Source organism: Rhinatrema bivittatum, chromosome 1, assembly GCF_901001135.1.
Source record: "Rhinatrema bivittatum chromosome 1, aRhiBiv1.1, whole genome shotgun sequence".
NCBI classification, from domain to species: Eukaryota; Metazoa; Chordata; class Amphibia; order Gymnophiona; family Rhinatrematidae; genus Rhinatrema; species Rhinatrema bivittatum.
Genome location: NC_042615.1, coordinates 764657792 through 764675985, shown reverse-complemented (window position 1 = coordinate 764675985; position 18194 = coordinate 764657792). Strand labels below are relative to the sequence as shown.

Genomic DNA, 18194 nt, shown 5'->3' with positions numbered 1-18194 from the left:
AGAAAGATATAGTAGAATTAGAAAATGTATAGAGAAGGATGACCAAGATGATAAAGGGGATGGAACAGTTCTCCTATGAAGAAAGGCTAAAGAAGCTTGAAGAAGAGACGGCTGAGGGGAGATATGTTAGAGGTCTATAAAATAATGAGTGGAATGGAACGAGTAAACGTTAATAAGTTGTTTATTCTTACAAAAAGTATGAAGACCAAGAGAGACACAATGAAGTTACTGGGTAATACATTTAAAACTAGAAAGAGCATTTTTTTTTTTTTACTCAACACATAATTAAGCTCTGGAATTCGTTGCCTGAGGATGTGGTGAAAGCTATTATTATAGCTGCTTTTAAAAACTGTTTGGACAAGTTCCTGGAGGAAATGTCCATTAACAATTAAGGGAGAGAAGCAGAAATCCACTGCTTATTCTTGGGATAAGCAGCTTGGACTCTATCTACCCCTTGGGATCCTGCCAGGTAATTGTAGCCTGGATTGGCCACTGTTGGAAACAGGATTCTGGGCTTGATGGACCCTTGGTCTGACTCAGTAAGGTGAAATGCGAAATTTGACTGGGAAATAACATTTGAAAATGTGATACTTGCGCTCCCCAAAACCCGCACCCCCCCATACCCAAGTGGGGAGGCCTTCCCTTAGCCTGGGTATAATACAGACACCATGGGATCCCGCATGTAGGTTTAGCTGGTTTAAGGGTGGGCAGTATTTAGACAGCCCTTTACCTGGGAAAATTATTCTTAATCATCACTGGAAGAATTACTTTCCTTTGGGACTGTGATCTCTTAGCATTAAGCCTCGAGTGAGTAATATTACCCCTTAATTCCTTCTCTGCCTTGGAAATTATATGAAAGTAGTAGCTAGACTTCTTTTTTTCTGTCTCACAAGGACTAGCTTTATTTATGTTTCTGAAGTATTTCATTTGCAAACTGTGTCCAGATCCTGCATGTAAGAAAGGTGCTAGTTAAATACTAATCCTTCGTAATAAACGATGAATAAACTGTAGGCAATCCAGGTACTATATAGAAAAAGAAACGGGTTTTGTTGGGGGGGGTTGAGCATTTCCAGAAAGCCACTCTTGTTTGTATGGCTGGCAGACTCTTTGATTTTAGGGAGTAATTTTCAAACAGCCCAACAAACAGACAGAATTTTCAAATCAGACTTAGGTGCATAGGTCCATTTGGAAGATTTGTAGGCTCACTGAGTACACGTGGACATACATGAGGACTTCCAGAAATTTCAAGTATGCACTGAAATCCTTTCATTTCCCCCCGAAACGCCTCTTGTGGCTGCATCTCAAAATATATTGGAAATCAGGTTTTTAACACATTTCCCATTGGCCTTCAGCTGATTTTCAAAAGGCTTTATATGAGCAAAAAACTAAGTTTTATGTGCATAAATCCTTTTGAAAATCATTCCCTAAGGGTGCAAACTAGAATGAAAAAGCACAACTCAAAAAAACCCCCCAAAAAACCAAAATACTTAACTACTCTAAATTAACGTTAGAGAAATATTTCATTTTCAGTATTGAAGATTAAAGCTGATCCTTCAGTTGTGTTCATTTTTTAATTTCATGATAACATCTACTGTGACAGTCATTATTTTTCAATTACCAACTTGCATAAGTTGTACACAAACTTATGGAGCTGATCTTCTAAAGCTTACTACAGTGCTAACGAGCATTAACGCTTGTTAACATCAGTCAGTAAATTAGGCCCCATTTGCTATTATGTAAGCCATGTTGCATGCCATTCATGTGTATTAATAATGTTCCTAATAGCCAGTTTTCTGGTACAGCTTAGTAAATCAGCCCCTATGTTTGTTAAATATGTACTTAATATGCTGAGAAAAGAGGATAGGATTGCAGCATAATAATAAAAATTTGTTAAAATAGATGCTAAATGATCATTTCTGTACTCAAATGAATGGTTTGTTTATTTTCCAGCTAAAGTGTCCAACTGATTTAGAAATTTTGTTTTAGGTCCAAGCAAGTCCTGTACAAGCTTGCTTTGAAGAGTGGTACTGTACAACTGCATCCATTTCTATGCCAAAGCAGGCAAGCAATGATATTGATTAATCCTGACTTCTTCTGAGAAGTGATGGATGAGCCCAAATCACTGACTTCTCTGCTATTGTCAGAGGAGGCCATTGGAGGCTAGCACCCATTTCAAAGATGGCCTTCTATATAGGACATGGCATGCTTGGGCCTAAAACACATTTTCAAGTCAGGCACAGGACTGAAGAGTAAAGACACCTTTAATTTGAGTACAGAGGTTTTCTTTTGTACCTGATACTTGCTCATTTAAAACATTTCTTTTTCTCTTATCAAAAAAAAAAAAAAAGGGACAATTACACCCTGCAGATTAATCCTAATTCGGGTCTTTGTAATGAAGATCACCTCTCCTATTTCACATTTATTGGAAGGATTGCTGGCCTGGCAGTTTTTCATGGCAAGCTATTGGATGGTGAGTTAATAAAATTGTAACTCTAATGATGCCTTACTATTTCTAAAACACATTGGAGGTAATTCTCAAAAGGACTTATGTGTATAAAACTGGATTTTGCGCATGTTAATGAACTTTATTTATTTATTTATTATTTATTTATTTTAAATTTTTCTATACCGAAGTTCCTGTAGGAATACAGATCACACCGGTTTACATGATAACAACAAAATTCGCTTAGGAGCGTTACATATAATTTTATGAGCATTGCTACTTTTACATGCATGACTCTTTTGAAAATTCACTCCCTAGGGCTGAATATATATATATATGCTATATATGCTTCTTTTATATGTATAATGCCTTTGAAAAATCACTACATTTTATCTTGTGTATAATGCAAAACCAGGAACATTGTACATTATCTTTTCAAGTAATAATGTGAATTTTAGCTGCATTGCATGCATCTCTCCAAAAATCATTGCATATATTTCCAGAAAACTGTGAATAATTGATACCCAGAATCATTTGCACCCTGTTCACAAGGGCTTCAATTAAGTAAAATTCATAATCTATATAAATAGTCAAATATCTGAAAATATTCAGCTTATGGCATTTTTTCTCCTTCTGGAAAAAAGATATTTAGGATGACTAGAGGCATATTTGGCTCTGTCCTGTGGATTTTGCTTCTCTGAATAATGGCACATATTCAGATTTCAAAAACAGAGGCTTCAAGCACTCCGCCCCCATCTTGTGCCATAGTAAATATAATGGAGCCAATTTTCAAAGAGTTTAGGCTCCTAACCTTTGGAGTTATGCTCTTAAATTGGCTCTTTTGAAGATGTACTAGGCCTGAGTGCAAATAAAATGATGGCTGTCATAATGCCTCTGTATTGCTTCGTGGTGAGACCATATCTTGAATACTGTGTGCAATTCTGGTCGCCGCATCTCAAATAAGATATAGTTATACTGGAAAAAGTGCAGAAAAGAGTGACCAAAATATTTATTTATTTTATTTATTTAAAAACTTTTCTATACCGTCGCTAAGTTATGTACCATCGCAACGGTTTACAAATAGGTATATGTAGGTAGGTATCGTACATTCTAACAAGTGCCAACTAAAAACGGTTACAATATCATTCATAAAGTTAAAATTTTGGGTAGTGATGGATTAGTCTGGGAAAGTTTATTGAGGTACTTTATTTCGGTCTATTTCTCTACCGTATTATGTATTTATGATATTGGGATGCCATTTATTCTTAGCTGCGTTTTCCTGTATTTTTCATTCTCTTTCTCCCTCTCTACCCCATTGTTTCTTTTGGAAAGGCTTGCTTAAAGAGCCACGTCTTTAAGGTTTTTTTAAAGGATTTGATGTAACTCTGTAATCTGAGTTCAGTGGGCATTGTGTTCCATAGAAAGGGCCCAGCCAGTGATAAGGCCCTTTGGAACAGCTACCCTATGAGAAAAGACAAAGAAAGTTAGGGCTGTTCAGTTTGGAGAAGAGACGACTGAGGGGGGATATGATAGAGGTCTGCAAAATCATGAAAGGACTTGAACAAGTTCATATACATTAGTTATTTACTCTCTCAGATAATAGAAGGACTAGGGGGCACTCCATGAAGTTAGCAAGTAGCTCATTTAAAACATCAAAGAAAATACTTTTTCACTCAGCACATAGTTAAGCTCTGGAATTCATTGCCAGAGGATGTGGGTAGAGCAGTTAGTGTAACTGGGTTTAAAAAAGGTTTGGATAAGGAAAAATCCATAAACTGCTATTAATTAGCTTCAGGCTACTATTGGCCATGTGTCTTGCAGTGGTTGTAGTTGTGTTTATGCGTTCTCAATAAAAATGATTTTGAAAAAAAAAAATAAGCAATAGTAGCATGAGATTTATTTGGGTACTTGCCAGTTACTTGTGACTTGCTTTGGCTATGGGGTCAGAGTTAGGGCAGGGAAACAAAGTTAGGGGCTTAGCACTGATTTCAGAACTAGGCACCTAATTTAGGCCCCTAAATCTAGGGAAATGAATAGCAGGCTGAAAATAGGCCCCTAAATTTAGGGACCACTTTTTTTTTAATATCAGCCCCAATATGTCTGTCTGTTTTAGAGCAGTATCCAGATTGTGTGACGAGTACGGGCACACTGCCAGATATCTCACAGTGACATGCTTACATCAGAGTTCATTAATAGCGATAATAGGATTTATGCAATAAAATGCTTTATGCACATGTTAAAACTCCACTTAAGCTGCTGTTGGATACATTTTACCAAGGGCACACTAAAAATGTGTCCATCAAAGCATGGCCCAAAAAAAGTATTATGTCCACATTTGTTGCCATGTGATCCCGTATGCTAACCAGCCTCACGTGAAAGGGCCAGTTAGGAAGGTTCCCCCCCCCCCCTTATGACAGGCATGAAGAGGCTGGCATGCCTGATGCCCCCAGCCCAGTCTTACCACCTCAAAAGTGGCTAAAGAGCGATTAGGGCAGGAAAGAATAAATCTCCCTCTCATCCTTCTCACAGCATTTAAAAAAAAATGGTTCCAGTGAGCTCTCAAGTTGTTTTACCCTCTGCATGAGGGGAATGTGTGGGAGGGGGGTGTGGGGGGGAGGGAGCATCGGAGCATGCTGATGACCCCTTCATGTTTATCATGGAGTTAGTGGGGAATAAAATTCCCCCCCTTAATTGGTCCTTTCTCTTCATGCCAGTTTGTAAATGGGATTTGAAGACTTTTTGGACCCAGTAAAAATTTAACACCTGTTGTAAGATGTGTTAAATTTTGGAGTTTTAATGAGTGTACAGAGATTTTATGCAGACTCAGTAAAGCAAAATATGGCACAGTATAATGCTCCATCATTTTTAGATGGAGCGGTGCTAATTTTAGCACTTACCCACTAATTGGCTGAGGGACCATTTTAGTGTGCATGATTAACCTTCTTGTTAAGCATGCTATTTTTAGCATACACAAAATGCCCTTAAAATGCATGCTTAACTTTATTGAATTGGCCCCAATGTGTTGTATTCTGACCCTGGCTATCGTCGTGAGGCATCAAACAGTTGCACGTAGATGCCAGCTCTATGGGTGCAATGTGTGCTTGAGCAGACTCCTTCACTGTGTCCAGAAAGGATAATTTGTATTGGGTTTAGCACCTCCCATTCATTTTGAATAGTTAGCTCCTATGAGTCTACATATGTTGATCATACAGTGCTATAAAAAGGAGAAATATATACAAAATATGATCTTTAAACCCCAATAGTTGATGGTTGCATTTCAGTTTTAGCCACTCTTTCTCCTTCTGTTCCCACCTCCTCATATGCACAGATGACAGAAACATTTTGAAAAGTGTTATGCATGAATATATTGAAAAAATATGCTTAAACCTTCAGCATAGTGCCCAAGAGTGATTACTAATCAAAATCTCTCTGCCTACTAGCTTCTTAAGATGCTTTTCATGTATTTGCAAACCCAAGAGTAATAGGACGTTTTGCCTGTTCTCATTGATTTTGTCTTTTTCCCTCTTATTTCATTAAAACCTCAAATGCTTGGAATTCATTAGAATGCTTTTCCAATAGCATGCCACGTATCCCCTGCTAAAGATTGTATTTACGAAAGAGGATCACTATATCCTTTTGCTGTTGCAAGTTCATATTGTGCATGCCTGAAAGTAAATTATGCTGCAAACAAAATATAATTATTGTATTCTGCTTTATTTTTTGGTAGGTTTCTTCATCAGACCTTTTTACAAGATGATGTTAGGGAAACAAATAACTCTAAAAGATATGGAGTCAGTGGTAGGTAAACTCTTTAAGCTTCTTAATATTTTAAAAGCATTCAGTTGGGAAAATGTGAAATTGTATTTCCAGTCAGCAAGCTAGCACTTGCATTTTAAACTTTCAAAAGGGTGTAAAAATGCATTAAAAACTTGACTGTCTTACAGGCCGATACAGTAAGGACCGGTAGGAAGAGCTGCGTTAGTGCCGGGCGCACCCGCGTTTGCCGCACACACAGTCCGGCTCACCTACCGCTCGATACTGTATTAAAACCACATGCAAATTCAAGCCGCCAGCACCTATACAGTATCTTGGGTGCGCTGGTACCTGTCATTTCAAATGTCATTTGAAATGACAGGCACCAGGAAGTGGATCCCAACTTTAACCAAAAAAAACCTAAAATCCCCTCCTCCCGAAGCGACTGGACATGTAAAATATGTAAAACCTAAAATCCCCTCCTCCCGAAGCGACTGGACATGTAAAATATGTAAAACCTAAAATCCCCTCCTCCCGAAGTGACTCGACATGTAAAATATGTAAAACCTAAAATCCCCTCCTCCCGAAGCGACTCGACATGTAAAATATGTAAAACCTAAAACCCCCTCCTCCCGAAGCGACTCGACATGTAAAATATGTGAATAAGTGTAACCAACTTACTTTTTGTTTCTTTTTCAGCCCTTTCAGCCTTCTCTGCCGTCCTCCGGAGGGGGCAGCTGGCGGCGAATGCGGCTTCCAGTGGCCCCCGCCGGCGAAGACGGACAAACGCACGCCCGTAGTGCACGGGCGCTCAAGCCACCGAAAGCACATGGACGGGCGTGCGTGACGTACGCCGTGACGTCACGCACGCGCGTTCATGTGCTTTCATTGGCTTGAGCGCCCGTCAATTTGGGTGCTCTAGCCAGCCAATGAAACCACATGAACGCGCGTGCGTGACGTCACGGCGTACATCACGCACGCCCGTCCATGTGCTTTCGGTGGCTTGAGCGCCCGTGCACTACGGGCGTACGTTTGTCCGTCTTCGCCGGCGGGGGCCACTGGAAGCCGCATTCGCCGCCGGCTGCCCCCTCCGGAGGATGGCAGAGAAGGCTGAAAAAGAAACAAAAAGTAAGTTGGTTACACTTATTCACATATTTTACATGTCGAGTCGCTTCGGGAGGAGGGGGTTTTAGGTTTTACATATTTTACATGTTGAGTCGCTTCGGGAGGAGGGGATTTTATGTTTTTAGGTTTTACATATTTTACATGTCCAGTCGCTTCGGGAGGAGGGGATTTTAGGTTTTACATATTTTACATGTCCAGTCGCTTCAGGAGGAGGGGATTTTAGGTTTTTAGGTTTTACATATTTTACATGTCCAGTCGCTTCGGGAGGAGGGGATTTTAGGTTTTACATATTTTACATGTCCAGTCGCTTCGGGAGGAGGGGATTTTAGGTTTTTAGGTTTTCTTTGGGGGAAAGTTTGCCGTCTACCCTTACCCCTGCCTCTAATGCAGGGGTAGGGGTAGGCGGTAAATTAGCAGGTTAAACGCACGGCTAAACTGCAGATTAAAAAGGCGATAGTTGGGGCGCGCGTTACTGAATGGGGGGGAATAGCTAATCCGATCGTTTACATCTCATATACATGCTGCGGGCGGAAAGGGGTACCCGTTGATTTAAAGAAGCGGTAAGGATGGGTTAAAAGGGATAGTGAATCGCAGGTTGGGCTAACGCGGCAAAATTGTGAGTAGAAAGCGGGTTAGAAGCAGGGTAACCATGGACGCACTTTACTGTATCGGCCTTTTAGTGAGCTGGTGCAGTGGGTAAAGAACCTGTAATCTGTAGATTAAATGATTGCTGCATGGAGCAGCTGGTACAAGAATTAACAAGGAGGGGGAGCTATTTTAAACCTAATCCTTAGTGGAACATATGATTTGGTGTAAAAGGTAATGGTGTTAAGGTCACTTGGCAATAGTAATCATAACATGATCAAATTTGGCTTAATAACTGGTGGGAGGACACTAAAGAAATGTACTGTGGTAGCATTTAACTTTCAAAAAGGAAATTATGATGAAATGAGAAAAATGGTTAAGAAAAAGCTAAAGGGAGCAGTTGCAGTGATTAAGAGTTTACATCAAGCCTGGACTTTGTTTAAAAATACTATATTGGAAGTCCAGATCAGATGTATTACATGCCTTAAAAAAAAAAGCAGAAGGAAAGCCAAATGACTGCCTGCATGGTTAAAAGGTGAGGTGAGAGGGGCTATTCTAGCCAAAAGAATATTCTTCAAAAAATGGAAAAGGGATCAAACTTAAGAAAACTAGAAACAGCATAAGCACTGGTAAGTTAAATGCAAGGCATTGGTAAGGAAGGTAAAGAGAGAATTTGAAAAGAAGCTTACTATGGAAGCAGAAACTCATACATTCAAAGCAAATGCCTATGAGGGATTCATTAGATGATCAAGGGGTATAAGGGGATCTACAGAGGACAAGGCCATAGTGGAGGGATTAAATTAATTCTTTGCTTAAGGCTTTACTGAGGAAGATGTAAAGCAGATGCCCATGCCAGAAATGATATTTAAAGGTGATGATTCAGAGGAACTGAAACTAATCTCAGTAAACCTGGAAATGTACTAGGACAAATTGACAAACTAAAGAGTAGCAAATCACCTGGACCAGATGGTATATATTCCAGAATGCTGAAAAACTGAAAAATGAAATTGCAGACCTACTGTTGGTAATCTGTAAGCGATCATTAAAATCAGCTACAGTACCTGAAGATTGGAGGGTAGCCAATGCAATGCTGGTTTTTAAAAATGTTTCTGGAGTGATCCAGGAAGCTACAGACTGATGAGCCTGATGTCAGTACCTATTCTAAAGAACAAAATTACTGAACATGTAGATAGACATATTTTAATGGGACAAAGTCCACATGGATTTAGCGAAGGGAAGTCTTGCTTCACCAATTTGCTACATATTTTTGAAGGCATGATTCAACATGTGGATAAAGGTTAGCAGGATTATAGTGTATCTGGATTTTTAGAAAGCATTTCACAAAGTATCTCATGAGAGACTCTTGAGGAAATTAAAAAGTTATGAAATAAGAGGCAATGTTCTATTGTGGATTGAGAAAGATAGAAAACAGAGAGTAGGACTAAATTATTAATTTTATCAATGGAGAAAGATGAATAGTGGAGTGCCCCAGGGATCTGTACTAGGATCATTGCTTTATAAAATGCTCATAAATGACCTAGAGATGGGAACAACAAGTGAGGTGATCAGATTTGCTGATGGTGCAAAATTATTCAAAGTTGTTAAATCACAGGAGGATTGTTAGAAATTCCAAGAGGACTTTGCAAGACTGGGAGACTGTGCAACCAAATGCCAGATGAGATTTAATGTGGACAAGTGCAAAATGATGCATGTAGGGAAAAGAAACCCAAATTATAGCTACACAGTGCAAGGTTCCACATTGGGAGTCACCACCCAAGAAAAGGATCTAGACATTATTGTGGATAATATGTTGAAATTCTCTGCTCAGTCTGTGGTGGTGACCAAAGAAGCAAATAGAATCTAGGAATTATTAAGAAGGATTGGAGAATAAAACTGAGAATATCATAATGCCTCTGTATCGCTCCATGGTGCAGCTGCACCTTGAGTATTATGTGCAGTTCTGGTCATCATTGTCTTAAAAAAGATGTTGCACAATTAGAAAAAGTACAGAGAAGAGCGACCAAAATGATAAAGGGAATGGAACAATTCCCATATGAAGAAAGGCTAAATAGATTAGGGTTCTTCAGTTTAGAGACGAGATGGCCGAGGGGAGATATAATAGAGGTCTATAAAATAATGAGTGGAATGGAACAGGTAAAAGTGAATCAGATGTTTAGTCTTTCAAAAAGTACAAAGATAGGGGACATTCAGTGAAGTTACTAGATGATACATTTAAGACAAAGAGGAGAAAATATCTTTTTATTCAATCCATAATTAAATTCTGGAATTCGTTACCAGAGGATGTAGTGAAAGCTGTTTGTGTGGCTGGGTTTAAACAAGGTTTAGACAAGTTCCTGGAAAAGAAGTCTATAAACCATTAATAAAGTGGACGGGGAAATCTACTGCTTATCCCTGGGATATAGCAGCTTCAAATCTTTCTACACCTTGGGATCCTGCCAGGTACTTGTGACCTGGATTGGACATTGTTGGAAACAGATATTGGGCTTGATGGACACTTGGTCTGACCAAGTATGGTAAATCTTTTGTTTTTATGTACTTTTTGTTCCAATCCAGATTAGTAGTGACCAGAAACTTTCACTCTTCATGTATATTTATTGATTTGTACAGAATGGTCTTGGTGCAGCTCCCTACTGTGGACATGGTCCATATCAACAAAAGACCTACAGTACATAGCTGCATGCACAAATGGTCTATTCAGAAAGGCAAGTGAGGCATATTGTAGACAGTGTTGCACTACACTTATCTGTGGTTAAATAAGAGGAATTTTTTCTCCCACTGCTGTCAGGTTAGCATTTTCATGGACATGAAATCTATTAGGAAATGATGAAATCTGTTAAGATTTGACACTAATGTCTGAGAGGGCAGTACACATTGCCAGCTGGAGAAGTTGAGTGCCTAAGGCATAACCCAGCTGGTAATTAATGAAGTAGAACCACTCAGCCCATTGGTAATTAGTGCAAACTACTGTAATCACTCAGGATTCTCATTTCTTTGTTTTTACAGACCACATGCTCTGTTTGTATGTTAGATTTAACTTATAATTTTTTATGATAAACTGTATTCTTTTGCATCCACAGTATACAGCATAGTCCCTGTCCCAATCATGGTTTAGGAACAGGAGCTTACTGGGACCGTCATGGCCAAAAGCAGACCCCCATGACTTCCTGGTGTTTCTGCAGAGAGGGCCAAAAGTCTCTCTCAAGGTCTTTAGGGTTTCTCCTTACTGGGTCTCTTACGCTCATGAGCCCAGTCAAAAACATAAAACACACCATGCTGACTCCAAAGCTGCTGCTCAGAATAAAAGTTCTTTACTGGCACTGAGAGCAGGTAAAACAAAAAAAAAATGATACATAACTTGCTAGTGCATCAAACAGTAATACAGAATCCGAGAAAGCACAAAAATAAATCTATCAGCTGCAATCTACTACCTTCCCGAACAGTTCAGTTTTAGGGACAGGAACCCTCCACCCTTGGGTCTTCTCAGGTACCTGCTTTGAAGGCAGTTCTCCTCCTATATCCCAGCAACTCTAGTGAGTTTCTGGTTGATTCCTCTTTCAACCTGTTCTTAGAACTCTTTCTTCAGCTAGACAGCTGCTCCTTTTTGCAAAATCCTACCAAGAACAAAATCCCTTCTCAGTAAATACTTCTCCAAAACTCTCCCAGTCAGATGAAGAATTTCAGATACCCGTTGAACCCTAAGAACTTTTCTTTCCTGTATGTACTGGGAAACCTTACCTTGGGCCCATTTCTCTTCACTGGAAGGAACTCTTCTTTTTCAGACACTCTTCATTTGTGAGAAGGTCTCATTTCTGATACTTTCTCTTTTGAGAGAAAGACCCCCAATGGCATCACTCCATGAAGAGGTGGCATCTTAACACTGTTGGCAGACAGGCATCTCCTGACTTTATTACACTCACTGGGCACAGACGTTTTATCAAACACATGACATATTTGACCGGTTGCAGGGTAAGCCCAAGAATGGCCACACTCACTGCCAGGCCCTGCCACACTGCACTGCTCCGATGCCATCTCTTGGCACCACTGGTGTCTTCCTTAGGCATGCGCGTGCATAGGCCCATATACTTTATGCCCCTAGCGATGGGAAACCCAGACCCCAGCACCACATGATGATGTCAAGAGCTGGGTATTTAAACCCAAACTGGTACCTTCACAGTGGCAGTACATGTTGCTCTGTGTTCCTGTTTCTAGCCTTCCTTGCTAGTCCTTGTCATGTCCTCTGGCTCACCATCTGGTGCTGACCTTTGCTCCAGACTTGGATCTGACTACTCTTGTCTGCTGCCTGTACCTGACTAGGCTCAACCTGCAGAAGAGGCAGCTGGAATGGGTAAAACTCCAGTCTGTTCCACTTCAGGGTGCATTCGCCAGCTGTCTGCGTAGGTCTCATAAGTTTGTCTATGAGGCTGCCTCAACTACACCTCGGCACTCACAGGCACCATGCCCCTCACAACAGTCCTGCCTACACTCCCCTCATTAACAGAGGCTAGGTTTGTTGAGACCACTGACTGCACTACAGGGCTCCTAATAATAAGGGGCAGGGTGGATACAAGATGGTGGATATGACGGGACGCATTTGAAGTGGCTCCATATGACCTCTCTTCCTTTTTACTAGTAATGCCGCATTCAGTGAGGAAGTGTCGCGCCAAGGAGCGCGATTTAACATCTTCTTCTTCTTCTTCACCACAAGTATTTGGTCCAATAGACACTCATCTGCCCCAGGAGGCTCTGATGCCAGGAGGAAGTTTGCAGCAGGGCGGTAGAGAGGAAGCAGAACTTGCCACTCTGCAGGAACTACAAACATCTTTGTCCCTATATGATCATAGGGCCCTGAAGAACCCGGCTGAGGCACAAAATGCAGAACAACTTCATGGCATGGAACAGGGCAGCATGCTGGAAAATGCTGCCCTGTTCTTGGAAGCCGCGAGCAATGCTGGAGCTCCCTGGGACCTTATTCGGACCCAGGGAGGCTGCAGACTATGTGGAGACTCGACAGTTGGAGACTAGAACATTGCCAACTTCTGTTCAGGAGCTTCATTTGGTAAGACCGGACTGTATTACATTAGAATCTATCTGGGAAGCGATTCAGTCTTTCAACTTGAATTTATTCCTTCAAATTAATCCTTTAGTCGCCTCCCTTCATAAAATGGAACAGCGTTTGGAACTGTTGAAAAGACAGTTGATGAGAAAAAAGCTTCTTGTTTTTTTTTGAAAAGGGAAATTGATAGTTTAATTTTCGTATGATAAATTTTCCGAAAGATCCGTTGGTTCTCCCTAAAGACATGTGGAAGAAATATATGATCCATATTTTGAAAATTCTTGAACAAGCCCTACCTATTATTTCTTGGGCTTATATTCCCCTGTAAGAAAGAATCTCTAAATCAACAAGGTATGCAAGTTCTTACTCCTGCTTCTCCTGTTATATATATAACTAATGTCTTGGAAACAACCCAGAAAGATCTTATGATGCCTTCCACATTAATCGTTTCATTTCTGTTGGAGTCGGATAAAGAATGGATAAAGAATGGATACTGAAGTTATTCTTTTGTCATTGGTTAGAGAGATTTTTGGGTCTTAAGATTAATATCTATCCTGACTTGTCTAGACCCACACAGTTAAAGAGAAGAAAGTTCCTCTTATTAGGGCCAAAGATCCTTGATATAGGAGGTTTCTTTGTATTAACATTTCCATGCAAATGTCTCCCCCTCCTTGTGGACTTGACATTGTAGAGAAGTTTGTCTATTATATTGGATTTATTTCTTTTCTTACTTTGTTTCTTTCCTTCTCTGTATTTGCAAATTCAAGTGTATTTTCTTGAATGTATACTGGAAAATTTATAAATAAAAATTTAAAAATAATAATAAGGGGCAGATCTAGGGGTCCCCTTAAACAGTAGCACCATAAATTGCTGTGCACTTTTAACATAACAAGCTGTATGTTATTATGTGACATGACATATATTAAATTGGACTTAATGAATAGTCATTTTCCCCATGCGGTACAATGGCTTCTGCTCACACTATCCCTGGTGACATTCACAAAATAACACATAAGATATTCAAATATCACATTCCCTGTTATAATGTAATTTCTTGTTTTCATTGTTAACTGGTTTTAACTGGTTTTTCCCCCTAGTTCATTGTAAACCGGTACGATAAGACCTGGTCTTGAGCATCGGTATATTAAAAGAATTTAAATAAATAAATAAATAAATCATTTTAGACTACAAAACACTCAAGAGGTATGGTACTTACCTATCACTCGAAGACACAAACCCCCCTTGCACTTACCGTTTGTGATCACAAACACACGTTTAGTGGTGCCCACCAAAAACTATGAGCCTTGTCTGAACTAAAAAAAAAAATCTTTGCAGGCTTTGTCCCATTGTTATGGAACTCCCTTCCATGCTGCATCAGATTTGCCCCAAATCTTTTATCCTTCAGAAAGTTGGTAAAGATATGGTTCTTTGAAGAAGCATTTGTTGCCCACCAATAACTCAGGCCTATTAAAAACACTGCACATAATCCTTAAATAACCCTGCAAGGTATCTCAGCAGAATTTAAACTATCAGTAGTCATTTTAAATCCCGGAAGTTAGCTACCATAATGTCATATACAAATCAGTAAGATGTTGATATCTTATATAGCTCACATGTATGTGTATAAACCTTTAAAGATGTACATATGCCTGTGGTCATCCTAAGTAATCTCTTGTCTCATTCCTGTTATGTAACCCTGAATTAGTATTTTCCAACATGTATCCACAGTAACCCAATTTAATGACTTCTAACATGTATCATCCATGTGTATCTTGTAACATGCCTTGATTTCTCTGGCTAGAAAGGCATGAAACAAATAAACACTAATGATGATGTAAAAGGCTGCTCAGATGTAACACTGATGACACACTGCAAGGCTGCCAGCACTTCATATAACAACATAGTAATGATGGCAGATAAAGACCACATGGTCCATTCTGTCTGCCCAGCATGGCTGTTTAAGCAAGCATTTGGTAATGAACAGGAAAGATAAAGAATGGCTATGGACTAAAAAGTTGAATATAGTAATCTAATTTTCTAGCTTTTATGTGAGAATTTTGCTTTGATAGTGTAAAACGTTTAGTATTAATATTATTTTTATGATTATTTTATATATGATATTATTTTATAGATAACTTAGATTTTATATGTATAGGTATGATACAAAGATTGGTTTGGTTTTTAAATTTTTACATTGTATTAGATGTTTTAGAACGGCATTGTTAATTTTTATACTATAATCATTGGGTGCCTTATTGTAAACCGTTGTTATGGTCCATACATCTACAATGGTCTATAAAAGTAAAAAAATAATAAATAAATAAATACATTTACACCATGCATTCTGTTAAGGGTAGTAACTGCTGCTCCGTGCAGGTTACCTTCATGTAGAAAACTACACCACCACCCTTTCTTTATTTTTAACCTCAAGCCTTTAGGGATCCGCAGTGTTTGTTCCATGCCCTTTTGAATTCACTTACAAATTGAATGACAGTATATCATCATCATGGGAATATAGATGATATTGGCGAAGGAGAACCACTTTGTCTACCCATTTATGCTTGCCTACTGTGCTGTCGCAAGTCTTATCTGACATGTGATCACCCTCCCCCTGCCATAATGATCCCTTTTGTATCGGTCCCATGCATATACGGTATATATTGTGCCAATGTTTTTGGCTCCTGCCACACCTGTGCTTTCCTTTACGGCCCTATGCAGAAGTATGTAGCTTATGAGCTTTCCTTTCTTTTCCATTCCTCCATTATATATTTTATTTCTTGAAAGGTATACTGGTCATCTTTAAATGAATGCCCTTTATCTACTGTATGTATATTCTTTACCTAAACTAGGGTTACTGGTCATGGTATATATTATTTAAAAAATCTGATTCCATTGTCTTCTATAATATTAGTAATGGAAATCCCCATTATTAAATTCTGCAAAATTTTTATCTGAGTTCTATTTAATACTTCCAGTATTTAGTTACTGTAGGTTTCAATGTATGCTTTATGGCAGGAAAATCTAAAATAATTGTTTTTTGGTTATTTTTGATTTAGATAGTATGTTCTAAATATGTTTTACATTGGTATAAGCATTTTACTTTAACATCTGCTTCTGTTGTAGGATAGCGAATATTACAATTCTTTGAAGTGGATCCTAGAAAATGACCCGACAGAGTTGGATCTCATGTTCTGTATCGACGAGGAAAATTTTGGCCAGGTTTGTGCACCTGTAAAATTTCCCTTTTTCCTCCATGTTTTCTTTCCCCTTCTTTGTACTCTAGAAAGGTCCAATTTGACATTTTCAAGTACAGCAACTGCTACATCTAAAGATGGGTAATGAGCATTTTTTGGACTGTTTGTTATGAAGGCAAAACTATTAATTTTACTGATTAACTTGTTAGTAGTATTGACACACCATCCGTTATTCTAAATGTTATATAATCGCAATTTCATTATTAAACATTCTAAGCAAAAAGAAAATCATACAGTCCTGAACCGCCAGCTCTTATTGGCAGCTCATCATATCTTGCCTCCAGATACTAATGTAAACCACGCTTTCCCTCACCCAGAGTCTAAAGGTTAAGGATGTTAATGCTCTTTATCTGGATTTGATCTTCATTTCACTATGTCCTCAGAGAAGCTTTGTCTTAATCCTAAAGAACTGCACATTTCACCCCCCCCCCCCCCCCCAAATACCTGTTTGAAAAACAAAGTTTTAATTTTTCCCTGAAGGCCTTTATACATGCTTCCGCTCCTGAATCATCAGGCAGTGCATTCCAGAGACATGGTTCTACCACAGAAAAAGTCCTTTATTGTGTTTTGGCCATGTGTATTTGTCTAAAGGAAGGCACATGTAAAAGATTACTTTAGTTGGTTTTCAGTGTTCTGAAAGGCTGGTAAATTTTTAATAGAGCTCGTGCGCATATTGGCACATCAGAATTTAGTGCAGGGGTGGCCAACGCCGGTCCTTGAGAGCCACAAACAGGCCAGGTTTTCAGGATGTCTATGCTGAAAATCCATGAGATAGATTTAAACGCGCTGCCTCCTTGAAGTACCATCCATTTGTCTTGCCAGACTAGACATCACACAACGATGCACATTCTCTGTTGCAGGCCCCTCACTTTGGAATTCACTACCTGGCCAGTTAAAGCAAATAGTATCACACAGAGATTTAAAAAAAACCCAAACAAACGTAAAGACCTTCTTATTCTCCACAGCCTTCAGCGACCTCCCTACTTCTCAATAGATCCCATCTGAACGATATTCGCTGATCACCAGTCCACCTCCTCTGTCCCCATCATCAGCTTTTCTCAGTTTATACAGTTTATTATCTTTTTATTAAGACTTTTATTGTTGTGTTTTTGTTTCAATTTTAAACTCTGTATATTTTTACATGTAAACCATTTTGACCAACCAATCTAGTTGTAAAAGCGGTATATAAACTCTCCTAAATAAATAAATAAATAAATAAATAAATGTATAGGGGCGGATTTTCAGAGCCCTGCTCGCCTAAATCCGCCCAAAACCGGGCGGATTTAGGCGAGCAGGGCCCTGCGCGCCGGTGAGCCTATTTTACATAGGCCTACCGGCAAGCGCAGAGCCCCGGGACTCGCGTAAGTCCCGGGGTTCTCTGAGGGGGGCGTGTCGGGGGGCAGGCCCGGTCGTCGCGGCGTTTAGGGGGCGTGTCGGCAGCGTTTTGGGGGCGGGTATGGGGGCATGGCTATGGCCCGGGGCGGTCCAGGGGCGTGGCCGCGCCCTCCGTACCCGCCCCCAGGTTGCGTCCTGGCGCGCAAGAGGCCCGCTGGCTCGCGGGGATTTACGCCTCCCAGAGGGAGGCGTAAATCCCCCAACAAAGGTAAGGGGGGGCTTAGACAGGGCCGGGTGGGTGGGTTAGGTAGGGGAAGGGAGGGGAAGGTGAGGGGAGGGCAAAAGGAAGTTCCCTCCGAGGTCGCTCCGATTTCGGAGCGGCCTCGGAGGGAACGGGGGTAGGCTGCGCGGCTCGGCGCGCGCCGGCTATACAAAATCAATAGCCTTGCGCGCGCCGATCCAGGTTTTTAGCAGATACGCGCAGCTCCGCGCGTATCTACTAAAATCCAGCTTACTTTTGCTTGCGCCTGATGCGCCAGCAAAAGTAAGCCAATTCGCGCTATTTGAAAATCTACCCCATAGAGTTGGCTACCCCTGACTTAGTGATTTATGAAAAAACACAAGA

General features: G+C 40.1%; 1 protein-coding gene across 10 annotated transcripts in view; it reads left to right on the top strand.

The window, feature by feature from the left end:
- NEDD4L (NEDD4 like E3 ubiquitin protein ligase) overlaps window positions 1-18194 on the top strand; it is a 907002-nt gene that overhangs the window by 821719 nt on the left and 67089 nt on the right. For all 10 annotated transcript variants that reach the window (XM_029579603.1, XM_029579595.1, XM_029579588.1 and 7 more), the window contains 3 exons: window positions 2349-2470; window positions 6171-6241; window positions 16104-16199. In XM_029579603.1, the coding sequence (XP_029435463.1) occupies window positions 2349-2470; window positions 6171-6241; window positions 16104-16199 (289 nt within the window). The remainder of the gene's footprint in view (window positions 1-2348; window positions 2471-6170; window positions 6242-16103; window positions 16200-18194) is intronic.